The sequence below is a fragment of the Thunnus albacares genome, chromosome 11, assembly GCF_914725855.1.
Source record: "Thunnus albacares chromosome 11, fThuAlb1.1, whole genome shotgun sequence".
Taxonomy (NCBI): domain Eukaryota; kingdom Metazoa; phylum Chordata; class Actinopteri; order Scombriformes; family Scombridae; genus Thunnus; species Thunnus albacares.
This window is the reverse complement of record NC_058116.1, coordinates 24,396,048-24,410,427: the sequence shown is the minus strand read 5'-3', so window position 1 is coordinate 24,410,427 and position 14,380 is coordinate 24,396,048. Positions and strand designations below refer to the sequence as shown.

General features: G+C 38.0%; 3 protein-coding genes across 5 annotated transcripts in view; all 3 read right to left on the bottom strand.

Moving 5' to 3' along the window:
* The window catches only part of adarb1b (adenosine deaminase RNA specific B1b), a 116,903-nt gene extending 110,832 nt beyond the window's left edge, over window positions 1–6,071 (bottom strand). For 2 of the 3 annotated variants that reach the window (XM_044365433.1, XM_044365432.1), the window contains exon 1: window positions 5,798–6,071. The gene's annotated coding sequence lies outside the window, so the exon portion shown is untranslated. Of the gene's footprint in view, window positions 1–1,030; window positions 1,363–5,797 lie in introns of those variants that run through there. The other variant, XM_044365434.1, reaches the window with a different exon arrangement.
* A 2,386-nt stretch (window positions 6,072–8,457) lies between these two features.
* Window positions 8,458–9,384, bottom strand: LOC122992610 (olfactory receptor 142-like). Its single transcript, XM_044366462.1, has one exon. The coding sequence runs from the start codon at window positions 9,382–9,384 to the stop codon at window positions 8,458–8,460; it is 927 nt and encodes a 308-aa protein (XP_044222397.1).
* Window positions 9,385–11,943: 2,559 nt separating this feature from the next.
* Window positions 11,944–12,873, bottom strand: LOC122992651 (olfactory receptor 1D2-like). Its single transcript, XM_044366513.1, has one exon. The coding sequence runs from the start codon at window positions 12,871–12,873 to the stop codon at window positions 11,944–11,946; it is 930 nt and encodes a 309-aa protein (XP_044222448.1).
* Window positions 12,874–14,380: the final 1,507 nt, after the last annotated feature.

Here is a 14,380-nt window from a genome sequence, read left to right as displayed (position 1 = left end):
AAGGCTACTGCAAAGTGCTACACACCATGAGGTGGAAATATTTATCCGGTGTAAAGCACCGAAAAAAATTATTATTACAGTGTTTCTCACAAGCTATCACATCTGCACTTATACTTGACACCAAGTCTAAACTACAAGCTTAAATCTAAGGATTCTACAGTATGAAGAAAGCACAAAGAGACAGCTTTGTTAAAACCATCATTATATCTGTGCAATACACCATGGATAAATTTATACCCTTGACCCCTTACTTTCCAGAGCTTCAGCAGAACAGTTTGTAATTCAAATTAATGAAGGCGACTCTAACTGCTTAATATACTATAATATCACTGTGCGTCTCCTTTACATTGTGTACACAAGTGCAAGCACTTTTATGCTGTAACGCACACACAGATATTGAATATCACCTCGCTCAGGCCTCTCTCCGAAAGTCTCTTCTGTAGTTAGTAACTTTAGCCTTGAGCAAACATTATCTATTACGGTATGTTTTACACAGACTGACTAATTGATTGAAACTGGCCGCTCATGTAAAATTAAGTCAAAAGTCAATTTCAATTCTGCTTTGAACCCGGGCGGGGAACTGCATTGTGGGACGACATCTGACAGTTGCAGTGGAACGTGAAACAGCAAGGTCATTCCTAGCCTTGTTATTATTGTGGCAAAGATTTGCAAGTGACACTGACTACATGAGACGCAAACTGTATTTTAAATAGTACGTTTCAACCCGAGTAGAACAAAGAGCTTTTAAAAAAAAAAAAATAAAGGCTCTTATTCACCCACACGTCCACACACATCACTGTCACTTGTGAATTCACATAAAACAAAAGAAAGAACAATAACATATTAGTGTGCTCAAAGGAGAATTCTGTATGCACCTTTACAACAAGTCCACTGTTTAATCTTGTTTCAAACTTAAAAAAAAACAGGCAAATATCAAAGTCAATACTGTCTCCTGCCAACTCTCATCTTCTTCTTACAGTACATCTTAAAGAGCTTAATCCTGGTGCGAACTTTAACCTGTTATACTCACTGCATTCACGTCCCTTTTCACTTCCAGATACGCGTTCCAGAAAAAAAAAAAACTGGGTCAAGCTGGGGATTTGTTTAAAACTTTGGTTGTCTGAGCAATCAGGCTGCTTGCCCTCTCAGTCTTCCATGTGCAGCTGTGGCTACCAGTTTCACAAAGTCCGTGAACTCCTCCGCAACAGATCTCATCACATGTTCGCACAAAAAAGACTGTTGGCCCCGGCGGACTGTCATGTCTGTCATATGGAGCTAAAAGGCGTTTTTAATTTGATTAGCGGCTATGAGAAAACTCTGCCTTTTATCGTATGAATGTGATGCTGCTCATGTGTGTTCCTGTCTCTCGGGTCTAAGCGGCAACAGGAAGAACTTTCCTCATATTGAGCAACTTAAAAACGGACGAGACAGGAAGATAGGGAGACTGCTAAATGTCACACAGGACCGACTGGTTGACGCAACACCATGAAATACTCGCTACTGTACATTTAGATCAATAACTAAGTAAGAGACAACAAAAAGCAGGATGCCTGATGTGTTTCAGGGCAAACACACGAGACAACGGATGCTCTGGATTAGAGTGACAGACATGATGTTGCACAGAATCAATTCTAGTGAACACATCTAACTTTTTTTTTAAGAAAATCCTAAAAGAAAAATTGTATTTTAACAAACTATTTGCTACAAAACTTCAAAAAGGGAACACCGTGCTGGGGGCTGTTGTTAAATTTCTTATTGGATCGTCCGTTTCATAGAAACAGCCGCTAGTCTGACTGACTGTAAACCAGACTGACATTTGTTTTTGCAGCACCAACGCTATCCTACTGGGGACAGTAAACATTCAGGAGGGCGGCCGGAGCTGATTTCATTTCGCCCCAAAGTTAACCTAGAATTCAGATATTTTCTTTGCAAACAATTACTCGCCAGCCAGTCTAGCAGGTGCTCCTCTTACCAGAGAGACAATCTGCCCAAATTTGGTTCTTGGCAGGTGTTCGTCTGGTCTGCAAACAGCAAGAGACGGTGGAAAACATGCTTGCTTGTAAAGACTGAGAAGGGAAAGTTACATTAAGATTAGTTGATAATGAAGCTTTGAGGTCAAGTCATCGGTCGTGTATTTTATGTAGGCGTATAGCTGAAAGTGAGTTAAATACTTGCATTAGACTGATAGAGCAACAGAATGTTTATCCAGCTGCTTATCACAATTACAACTGACATTGAGCCCCTGTGGTTTTCCCTCTAATGTGTGACCTCATCAGCACCCATCAGCCCGCAAATCCTGAGGAAATGTATAGTCTTTTTATAGAGCCGTATCCCCCGTGATGTAGCAATGATGGTGCATTCATCAGGGCTAAAACAACAATGTCCTCGGGGGAAAGGAACATATGGATCAATGACAGAAGCTGCCACGTCCATATGGAGCTGTGTAAAGGTGATGGGCTACACTTTTCTGTTGCCTCCAGTTATGCATTAGTAGCATTAAAGAGGACTTCTTCTTACAGCCAGCAAACTATTTATTAGCCTCAGGAGGATCAGTGGCAGCCTCTCCTCTGCTGGGGTTGCATGGGTTTTACCAACACACAGCCAGTGGAGCATCTCAACCGCATGCAGCTTTCCTGAGAGGATACAGTGCAGCAGAGCCGAGTGAACTTTGCTCATGCAGGCATATACATGTAGTACACTCTCTCACACACGCACACACACACACACACACACGCGCACGGTCGTTTTGGTACAGTATTCTCAGAGCCTGGTCTAAGCTGTTTTCTCTTTAAACTTGTCATCTCAGCAAGTGGAGCAGTACTGCAGCATTTTTATGAAATATACAATAAGGCCTATTGTAGCCGGGCCCCCTTCGACTTATCTTTGATCAGTATTTGCTATGGTTGCCCCCTGACAGTGTTTTGTTTTAGCCGACTACTGCACCCGGATTTTTTTGCAAAACCTCAATTACTCCCTTTAGCTCAGCAAATCCGCAAAATTGCTTTCCCCTGACAGTTGTTGTGCAAACAGATTCAATCATTCTGCTTAATTTCTTTCAACAAAAACAAGTGTTTGTCAGCAAAATGCTTCTCCTGCATTGCTGGTCTGCAAAAAAAAAAAAAAAATAATCCAATTGTGCTGCATTGTTTCAAAAAGGAAAATGTGAGTCTTTGTCGCCCGTTGGAGCCAGATCTCACACCTCACAACCGACTTGGAAGGGAAGATCCCTTTGGGAAAGGGGTACCCTCGAAGGGAAACACCACTTGGCTCCGGAGAAAATACCATCACAAGTTAAAGGAGGGGATGTTTCACTCATATGTCCCCGTATTGAACTTGAAAACATTCCACTCATTAATTATTTACTCATTAGCTCTGTCTTCAGGGCAGTGGTGACACCTCACTTGAAAACTTGCAGTGCTGCACTAGTGAATAGTGGTATAAATGCAGGATAACTCTTTCAGGGGTTTTTTTCCAGGATAATCTGACTATAAAACATTGCAGAAACATCACTTTTTGGGGGAAGTAAGAGGATGAATTAATGTCCGGTTCATAAGTTCATAAGACAAATACAGGATAGCTTCAATAATTTGTAAATATGATGAGATGTTTTCAATCAGGCACCAAACACCCTTCCCAAAAAACCATTTGCTGCTTCTGAAAGTTGAGGATTTGAGGCTTTTCTTTACTATACATGAGCGTAAACTGAATATGTTGATTGGACAAAACAAGACATTTGAAGACATCACCATGAGCTCTACAACATTATGAGCATTTTTCACTATTTTCTGACGTTCTATAGACTAATCAATTAATCGATTAATGGAAAAAACATTCAGCAGATTAATTGATAATGAAAATAATAAATAGTTGCAGCCCTACTGAAGTGGTTGAGTTCAGTAAAGCAATGATCTGCATTTGATCAGGTCTATTTTGGCAGCTATTTACGCCCAGATCACCCCTGAAAACGATCCTTAGGGTCAGCTCGGGACATCTGTCATTGGTAGATATATTTTATTGCGAGCATTTTCCTTTTTTTAGGAGAAGTATCCAAAACTTTTTTGTATCAAAATTGATGACACATCATAATATTGTGATGCCGCCAGTTGAAAACTAAAGACACCATCAAAGACATTCCTAAAACATAGATTTTAAAACTTATTAAGATGATCTTAATCAGTACTTTAAGAGGGGAGATTTCATGCTTTATATTTGCTGTTTGACTTTTTTTTGTGCCAGCAGAGTATTTCTGCACAACCCACTACACCCACTTCCACATCAAGTTCATCTGGGTTTTATTTTGTGCTTTCAATTTTAATGGGATTATCAGGTTACAGTATGCCCATTGTAACACCAGAGGTACTATTGCCTTTTTGAGAATTAAAAATAGATGGAAGCTTATAAGGTTTTGCAGACTTTATCATGCAATGTTTCTGACAACGTTCAGACTAGAGCTGTGGTTTCAGTTCTACTTATAGGTCTTATTACGTCTAGCCGCTAGGTCATTTTATGCTGTGTGCACAAATTAACACATTGCTGGACTGACATAGACCAGAAATCATTCATTTTAATAAAAGGTTGAATGACAAGCAGTAAAGGATTAGCGCCACCACTGTAGCCACCGGACATGTTTGCTAATGGATGATGCATATAATTATTTTTTCTCAAAGTTTGCATCAAAAACGTACATTAAGAACAACCTGAAGTAGAAGGCGAGACCGACTTTAATTTGAAAGATTTCTACTATATTTTGCAAAAGCAATTTTTTTATTTATTTATTTTTTCCCCAGCAACAATTCCCATAGTTATTAAATGATGCATCTGGCTTCATTCAACATTGAAAACTAGTAAGGATTATGAGAAGCAGTTCCTTCTCAACATGCAACTCTAACTTGGCCTCAATAATTTCAGCAGGACCAGAGCCACTTCTGGCTCCTTCTGTCAAAGAGCTCCACCTGCCTTAGTGGTGAGTACTGTGTCTGGTTAAAAAAAAAAAAAAAAAAAAACCCAAGTCAATAAACTACCTGTGAAAGAAAGAATGACACCCAAAAAAAAATGTACTCTGACTGCTTTTCCCCAGATGACACAGACATGGAGCAGTGTCAGAGCATTCACAGGTGCAATGTGGGAAACACTGTCTGGATTTCATCATATGGGGACATGCTATGCAAAACTGTAAGCAGTAACGTACAGTAGTCCATATTTCAGTTTGTTTCCCATTAAGATAAGTAACCGAGGAATCAGATGTTAAGTCAGTGTCGCTGACATGTGTAAAAAATCCAGTTGTGACAATTTTTAGGCAGGAATTTACAGCTTCTGAATATCTTATAGTATTAGCCCACATTACTCTGTCATTTTTTCTCTCCTCGCCGTCCAATATGGGATATTACAAACGCGTGTGCGGATGAGACAAGAGCAGATTTGAACGCTGCAGAGCATACCTGTATAACACCTTAATGCAGCTAGCACTGCGTTAACATGACAGTATCTCTGTGAATTGTACATGATGCGGTGTCCCTGGCAGACCTTCACAGGCAGCGCTGTCAGGGTAAAGCTGGGGTAAGATGACAGCCATAAATCCCACAGTCGTGTTTCATACACGCAGGATAATTTCACAAGGCTTACACGGGTAAAAGTTCACATTTTGGATGACCAGTGGGGTAAAATAATTTGAACCGCTGTTCTAGAGGATTAGTAGCCTAATATTACATAAACACAGCCGGAACCCAAATCATATTAGCAACACCGTTTGTTTCATCCTCCGCAGCCCCCCAAAATAACACGCAAACAGCCTACTCACGTTTCGTGCAGGTAAGCGAAAGTTGGGATTTCGTTGAAATCTTCACCGCCACTTCACTTCAAAACACGGACGTCTGTTTTCCTCCGTGTCGTCGCTGGTGTTGAGGAAAAAACAGAACACGGGCTGAGAGCAGTTGTACGGTCGCATGTACTGCAGTGTCCACAGTCTGCCGTCGGCCTTCTTCTTCTTTCTGATGTTTTGTCACGGTTGGTAAACGAAACGGCGTATTACCGCCACCGAGTGGTGTGGAGTGGGAATCGGTGAGGACGGCGCGGCTCCCCCGCTGCTCTGCTCCCGGCAGTTTTTTTTTCCCACCCGCATTCCGTGAAGACCCGCCCCTACTCTGCCTCTGATTGGCTTCGACCATGATATTCTTACTCTAACCCAATCGTATCATTCCTTATGCTTAAACCTAACCAATCTTAGCAACGAAGGTAACGACTACTGGCCAATCAGAAACAGGGTAGGGCGGGTCTTCACGGAATGCGGGTGTGCTCGCGCTACGGCTGTTATCATGTGGCCGTCAGGTAAAATAACTTCTGGTCAGGATATGAATGAAACCAAAGGGTGTGTAAATGCCAAAACATGAAATAAAGTAGTGGTTTTCAAAGGGGGGCCTTGAGGGGGTTCCAGGGTGTCCCCAGCAAAAAGGGGAATCATTTATTTTCACATAAGTAACACAATGACAGAATATATGACTATTTTGGTCATGGGTTTCATACACTTTCTGTAATAGAACATCTAAAATTAAAAATCTTATCAGATGGGGGAATCTTTGGACTAAATCTTACCAAATGGGGGTCCCTGGTCCAATTTTTGTCAGTTTAGGGGACATTGACATGAAAAAGTTTGAGAACCACTGAAATAGAGAATAAAGGCTGAGGTGCATGATGAAAAGCTATTTTAGCTTTAAATTTGGTCTGAATAAAGAGCTTTATTTCATTGCATAACGTGGAATTTTAAAAAAAATGATTGTGCAATATGGCCATGCTCATAAAATCTGGCACAAAATATAAGGCAATTAGCTTTCAGTGTCTAATGAGCAAAACTAAACACTGTCAGATTTTAGGACTGTTTTGTGTGTCATTAATTATTTGTCTTGTCCCCTGGTGTGAATACTTCACACTATAACCTTTAATGATAACTTCACACCTGCTTTTCTTTTGACTTTTAACTTCACTGGCATACTCAACCGACATTTACCAAACAAATAAAAGACAAACATAAAAAAATGAAGACAGAGAATAAGAAAGTAGACAAATACTTGACACTACCAGTGAATCATATCTCCACTCTCCCAACTGCACATACATTTATTAATGAGATTTCTTATCAGAATTTGACATGTGAGCACAATTATTCTGACAAACATATGACTGGCACTGCAAAATGTGAACACATATGGCATCATGGAAAGTGACTATAAGTCTCACCTATTGCTCGTTTTATAGCACACAGGTGAGCAGTAACCCCTGAACAGACAGACCACATTAAGATATTGTAAGGAAGCATGTCTTGTTAGCAGATATATATCTCAGCACAATATTTGGTGCATAAACCCAACAACTGCTAAAGATCAGCACTGATTATGATATACCAAAAAGACAACCTGTTTTTAATAATTACTTACCTGCTCAGACAAGTTATAAGCAAGTACATAAATGCAAGTTAAACAAGATTATATATAATATCATTTTATTTATTTTTTAGCTCTCAGTTATATCTAACCTCCTTTACTAATGTGAGCCTACTTTACCTTAGGCAAGGTTCAGACCAACTTTATTTGTCCTGCTTAAAAATAACAGCCCTCTCATTCATTTGGATGGGGGGGCAATGTGTTGACATAATAGATGTGCCAACGCAGGGGGCAAAACAATGCAGAGTCATCTGACAAAAAAGCAAGGACACATTCTGACTGACATTAGCTCTGTGTAAAAAACAAAAACAAAAAGCAGCTCTCTCATTCACAGCTGAGGAGTGTGAACTGGTATCAAAATACAATCATGCCTCAAACATAAGGAAAATGTGTTAATGGAGGTTTGCAGACAGTTGAAAAAATATTTTACACAGTAGCAGTAACATAATATTTAGAAAAAGCTCAGTCAAGCAACCAAATATAGCTGTTGGACTGGAGGTCTGTCAGATTTTGACTTTGATGTTTTGGCACACTGTAGACTTTTACAAAAGGCTGTTATAATGATAGAAATGGATACTATAAACATGTGCAGTTCAACAATAGGAATGACTGCAATTGACTACTGACCATTGGCTACATCCAGAAGATGTAAATAAACCCTGTGCCAAGTACATTTGTGCACCAGAATAGACATTTAGTTTAAAACCTTAAAGGATAGGTCCACACAGTCATTTTGTGCAAAAATGTATTTAAAGGTTTATTTGAAGCTTATATGAGGCTTCAGCAGTTCAGCAGTTCCACACAGAAGTGAACACAAATTTAATTTAATACAATGCAAATGGTTAGTTAAAAATCATCATTTGGTGACATGGATGTATGCAGGATTTCCATTTTGCAATGTATACAACCTCATAATATTCATAAGATTTTACAGCCAAGAACAAATGCATTATAAACGTTGTAGGACACTGTATACAATATGGGAGTTTCCTTAATAAGTAAGACAATTAGTAATGTATACATATCATTTCATTTTGATATATACAAAACCCAGAATTCTGTTTCGAATCTTGGTCAATTTAAAACCATAAATTAGAGGATTCACAATAGGTGGTATGATAAGGAATTCTATCGCAATTAAGTTTTGAAGGTTTTGAGGCAAATCTTTTGAACCAAATCGCATATGCATTGGATCAAAAAGTATTGTCACAAGAAAAGTGACCAAGGATGTTATATGTGGCACACATGTTTGCATGAATTTTGCCCTTTTTTCTATAGAATTCGCACATGTTTTGATAAGATGTATGTAGGACCAAACTATAAAAAAGCCATGACATACATAAATGATTATTGAAATGTAGGCAATAATGTTGTTAATAAGGGTTTCAGCTGGGAAACAAGCAAGTGTAACAATAGTCCAATTTGAGCAAAGGAGCCTGCGAATATATGAGCTGCATAATTTTAATCTAGATGTCAGAAATATATTTACAGCCACAATACAGAAAGGTGTTATCCAAGAAAAAGACACTAAATAAAAGAGTTTTTGCTTTGACATGATAGCGTGATACTCCAGTGGTTGACATATGGCCAGATATCTGTCATATGCCATTACTGCAAGAATAGACAGATCACTGGTAGCAAAGGAGTAAATTACCAGAGCCTGAATAAGGCATCCAGAATATGAGATAACATGGACAGGAGAGAGCAGATCCCAGAGAAATTTGGGGTAAAAACCTGTTGTTCCATAAAGTCCATTTATGCAAAAAGTACATAATAGAACATACATTGGTTCATGCAGGTTTTTATCCAAGATGATGGTTACAATAAGAGAAATATTTACCAGCAAAATCACACAGTAATACAGTAAAGCAAGAAAGAAGACAGCAAATTGGTGGTTCTTTGTTTCATTTAAACCTGAAAGAAAAAGCATTAAAGAAACATTATCCATCATAGCAGAACAATTTTTTTTTTGCTTTTTCCTGTGCTGTGTAACCAAGTCCCTAACAGTGTCTGTTCTCTCTTCTCACTGTTATTTTTATCTCGTTCAACACACGAGCTGGGAATTCAAACCAGCCAATCGATGGTCTGGAGGAGGTTTCATCTTTTATCAACTAGTTGAAGTCTTTACCTAATATAAAAAATAAACAATATGTAACTTGAGGGCTTGGAGAGTGGCATTCTCCACTAATGTTGAATTTTTATCAGCCTCCTTTAGTATCTAAAAAATGCATAATTTCTTCATCACATCATCACATTTCTTTAACCTTCAAGCACACTGGTTGGATCATGGTTGATCATTGGTCATGGCTAATTAATAATCTAGTTATGAATCCATGTTCCTGTCCAAAGATCCTCTCACAACTGTACCGACAGACATGGATGAATTGTTACTAGAATATCACCTGCTTGGCTTCTTTCCTCTCAAAAGCAACTTGATGATGTGACGTTGACTATGGACTCAAATATTTTGTCATGCGAGCGAGCAATGTTCAGAGCTAAACTAAACATCCATGTTGATTGTAGATTTATGCAGTGGCGATAGGCTTAATCAGCATTGTGTGACTCGTTTGGCAAGGGCTTGAATGTAACGGATGTTCATTTATATGTTAAAGCACTGCAGGTTTGAATTAAATACATTCTTATAGGATTTTGAGTGTCATTAACATGTAAAACAAAAGTCATTTAATTTTATGACCATAGGTTGATTGACCAGCAAATCGCCCCAAGTAGTGAACTCCTTCACTTGGGATAGTGACTCATTCTCAACCAGAAAGGACCAATCCACCGGTTATCTGTAACGTGGCTTCAAATAAGAGATAAACTAGAAATATTGTACAACTGGAACACTACTTAAACCTGCATTAACTGTTTTTGGCCAAGTGGGGGCAGCGTAAACTAGTTGTAACACACTGCACTGACATATCATCACCTTTTAAGTTGATAAGTTGAACTTGTTCAACTTAGCGAACAGTTGCTTATTTCCACATTCGGTTGTTACAGAACAACATTCATTTGGAGTTGTGTTTCTGTTCATCTGACAAATATAAGTCCAATAATCACTCTCTTTTAGCTCGTTTGTTTTTTTATGTCTACCAACTCTTGAGGGAAATATCTGGCTCTTTAGCTGCTAAGTGCTTCACCAGCTAGTTGCTGTGTCTGTTTGCCATTTGGTGCTGAGCTGGTGGTGTACAGTGAGTTTTTAGAGCTTTTCTCTGAAAGCAGCTGCCTGCTGTGACCAAAAATGACACTATGAGAGCAGTCACAGTGAGCCAAAGCAGTAAAGTTGCCGCTGGACAGCTAAACAATGAGCTGAAACTTGTTATAAAGCTCTGTAAAGCTGAGGGAAGCTGCAGAGTCTGGGAATAATTCTCTTTAGTTTCATCATTAGAAGCAACATCTCTGAGATTAACACATTGTTATTATAAAAATATTGGTTATAGCCACTTTGAGGTTGGGTGGATGATGTTCAGAAATTTCCAAAAGTGATCATTATTGCATTTTTATTTGAAATAAAGAAGACAAATACAAATTAATTTTGTCTGTATTTGATGACTGAGTTTACAGGAATAATAGGTTTGGTATATTGGACTGCTCTTCCATCTTGGATATCATCAGGTTTGATAAGTCGTCACTCCTCAGGGTCTTTCATTTGTTCTTCAAGGTGTCACTCTAATTGTGACATTATGGAGAAGGACATATACCACGAACATGTCACACTTTCTGAGGGCACATGATGTTGAGTGTAAAAAGTTCCCACAAAGGCAAACAAGGTGTATTAAGAATTGATTTTTTTGAAAGGGTAAAATACATGTAAAAAGATTTTTAAAACATGGGAGCAGAAATCCAGTGATGCAACTTCAAATGTCGACTTCCAGTTCAACATGGAAAAACACATTTCTTATGAGTCAGCAAAGCTTACATATGAACAATAAAAAAGAGGCTATAATTGGTCAAATAATGCTCATACAATGCAATATTTAAAGAGCCAAGAGAAGATGAGAAGCATACAGTAGATATGGTGAAAAAATCTCTATGTCCTTCCTTAGTCCAGTAAATGGCTGAGAGAGAAAAAGATTTCCTGAGACTGTCAACAGTGTCAGCTATACTCTCAGGGTCTGTCCTCATCTCAGCTGAAACTGAAATCATTATGCAGTTCAAGAATGCGACAGATAACTCCTCTACCTCCTTTTTATATAAATATTTTGTTCATTTCAGATAGCAAGTTCACATGTTTAAATTTGACAGGTTAATTCATTTAATTTTTCTATTTTTGGCATGTCTCTCTTTTATCCTTTGTGCATTTACAGTCTCTACAAGTACAAGTACATACACAAACAATGAGGCATTTGGTAATCTTATGAATAAAGAATTAAAATTCTACACAGAGGATGACATAAATTTGAATTTAATAAAAAGCAAGTTCTCTATTTTGACTTATGATTGTGCTTTGTGAATTAAAATAAATGCATTATTAGAGGATTTGGAGTATTTTGTACATATAATACAAAAGTCAGTTAATTTTAAAATGAATGAAACCCACAATTCTCTTACGAATTTTGGTCAGTTTGAAACCGTAAATGATTGGATTCATAATTGGAGGTATGAGAAGATATTCTATTGCAACAAAGTTCTGAAGGGTTTGAGGCAGATCTTTTGAACTAAATCGCATATTCATACCATCAAAAAGTACAGACACAAGAAAAGTGATCAAGGAAGTTAAATGTGGAACACATGTTTGCATGAACTTTGCCCTTTTTTCTAGAGAATTCACACATGTTTTGATCAGATACATGTATGACCAAATGATAAAAAAACCATGAAATACATAGATTATTATTGTTATGTATGCAACGATGCTGTTAACAGTAGTTTCAGCTGGGGAACAAGCAAGTTTAACAATAATCCAATTCACACAATACAGCCTGCGAATATATTGGCTGCACAACTTTAACCTAGATGCTAGAAATATATTTACAGCCATAATGCAGAAAGGTGTTATCCAAGAGAGACACACTAAATAAAAGAGTTTTTGCTTTGACATGATAGCATGATACTCCAGTGGTTGACATATAGCCAGATATCTGTCATATGCCATTACTGCAAGAATAGACAGATCACTGCAAACAAAGGAGTACATTACTAGAGCTTGAACAAGGCATCCAGCATAAGAAATAACATGGACAGGAGAGAGCAGATCCCAGAGAAATTTGGGGTAAAAACCTGCTGTTCCATAAAGTCCATTCATGCAAAAAGTACATAATAGAACATACATTGGTTCATGCAGGTTTTTATCCAAGATGATGGTTACAATAAGAGAAATATTTACCAGCAAAATCACACAGTAACACAGTAAAGTGAGAAAGAAGATAGCAAATCGATGGTTCTTTGTTTCAGTTATACCAGAGAGGACAAAAAAATGTACAAAAGAACTATTATCCATAATATTTAAAAAACTATAATGATTTGTGTCCTGTGCTGTGTAACTATCTGTGTAATTAACACATCGTCTACAGTCTCTTCTCACTGTTATTAATATCTTGGCTGACTGCAGCAGCACACACGCTGGGAATTCAAACCGACCAATCGATGTTCTGGAAGAGCTTTCATCTTTCATCATCCTGTTCCAATCTCTGGACAAACTAAACCACATAAAACATGAATGCATCCGGGAGAATGGGGTTATCTATCATTTTTATCCAAATTACCATCACTTGAAACTTGCTTTTGAAACACAGCAAAAGAAACATGCAAAAGAAGCATGTTGTAACAGTTTCCACTGGTGAGGACCATGTTAAACTGGTAGCTTATGGCGTAATGTTATATGTATGGGATAGGGAAATTTGACTGCTGCAGTATTTTTGCTCCAGCTTTTTTGCCCAATATACAGCTAATTTACTAGTTGTATGTACATTAACTGTAGCCTAATAGACTGTTTTCACAGCTGACATTTTGACTTGATTTAGATTTTTGTATCAGTGTACATACATAGGGAGTATCTAGTATATTTATTTTTCTCCTTATCATGGACGGATGTAAAAGGAAGGGAAAATACGAGGGAATAGAAGCACAACTAAGGCTGCTCCATCTTCAAAATCACCATAAAAATGCAGAAGACCTGGGCGTTCTCCTATAGCTTCAGGCCTGGTTGGCATGTTACAGTACAGAGTGTTAAATGGCCTTAATTTGACTAGGCACTAGGCCTTTGGCACCTACCTATAGTAGTAGTAGGTAGGAAATAGTGTCTTGTCAAATCAGTTAAATATCCAAATATATTTAATTAATTTAATGCTGCTAAGAAGGGGAATCTCTTATTGGATAAGCAGCAATGGGTTGTTTAAGCCATAGCATAACATTACCACAGCAGTGCCTTATTACAATCCACAGCATCACTCTTACACACCGTTTACCGTTTAAGATCTCCTTATCTGCTCATTATTATTCACATCACAGTCATTAATATCACATATATTTTCTGGGCTGAGTGAGAGTGAAGCATTTTTGTCAGACAGAAGGCTACTGTGACCTTTTCAGTGGAAACAGGAGGGTTAAAAGACTCCATCAGCGGAGAGGAACACTGAATACTTCATGTTTAAATATGAATACCACTGAATTTTTAACAGTGAAATGTTTTACTTTGAACTTGTGTGGTCTAAATATTCGTCTTTGAAATTTTCAGGAGTCATTTTCAAGATGTGCTTGGTTTATTTGTAAAGGGACAAGTATATAGGATTCCGCATGTGCAACAGGATTTAATAACATAAGCTAGTTTGCAATGTAGATGAACCTTTATAATACACAAACACAACACTAAAATACATACAAAACAGCACACAGCACTCTTTCAGTCAGCAAACAACAAAATTGTGCATTTCAGCCATTATCTCACATACTCAATCAAGTCAGCTGGTTAAACCATCCTGTCACAACTTTATCTTGTCTGCACATTT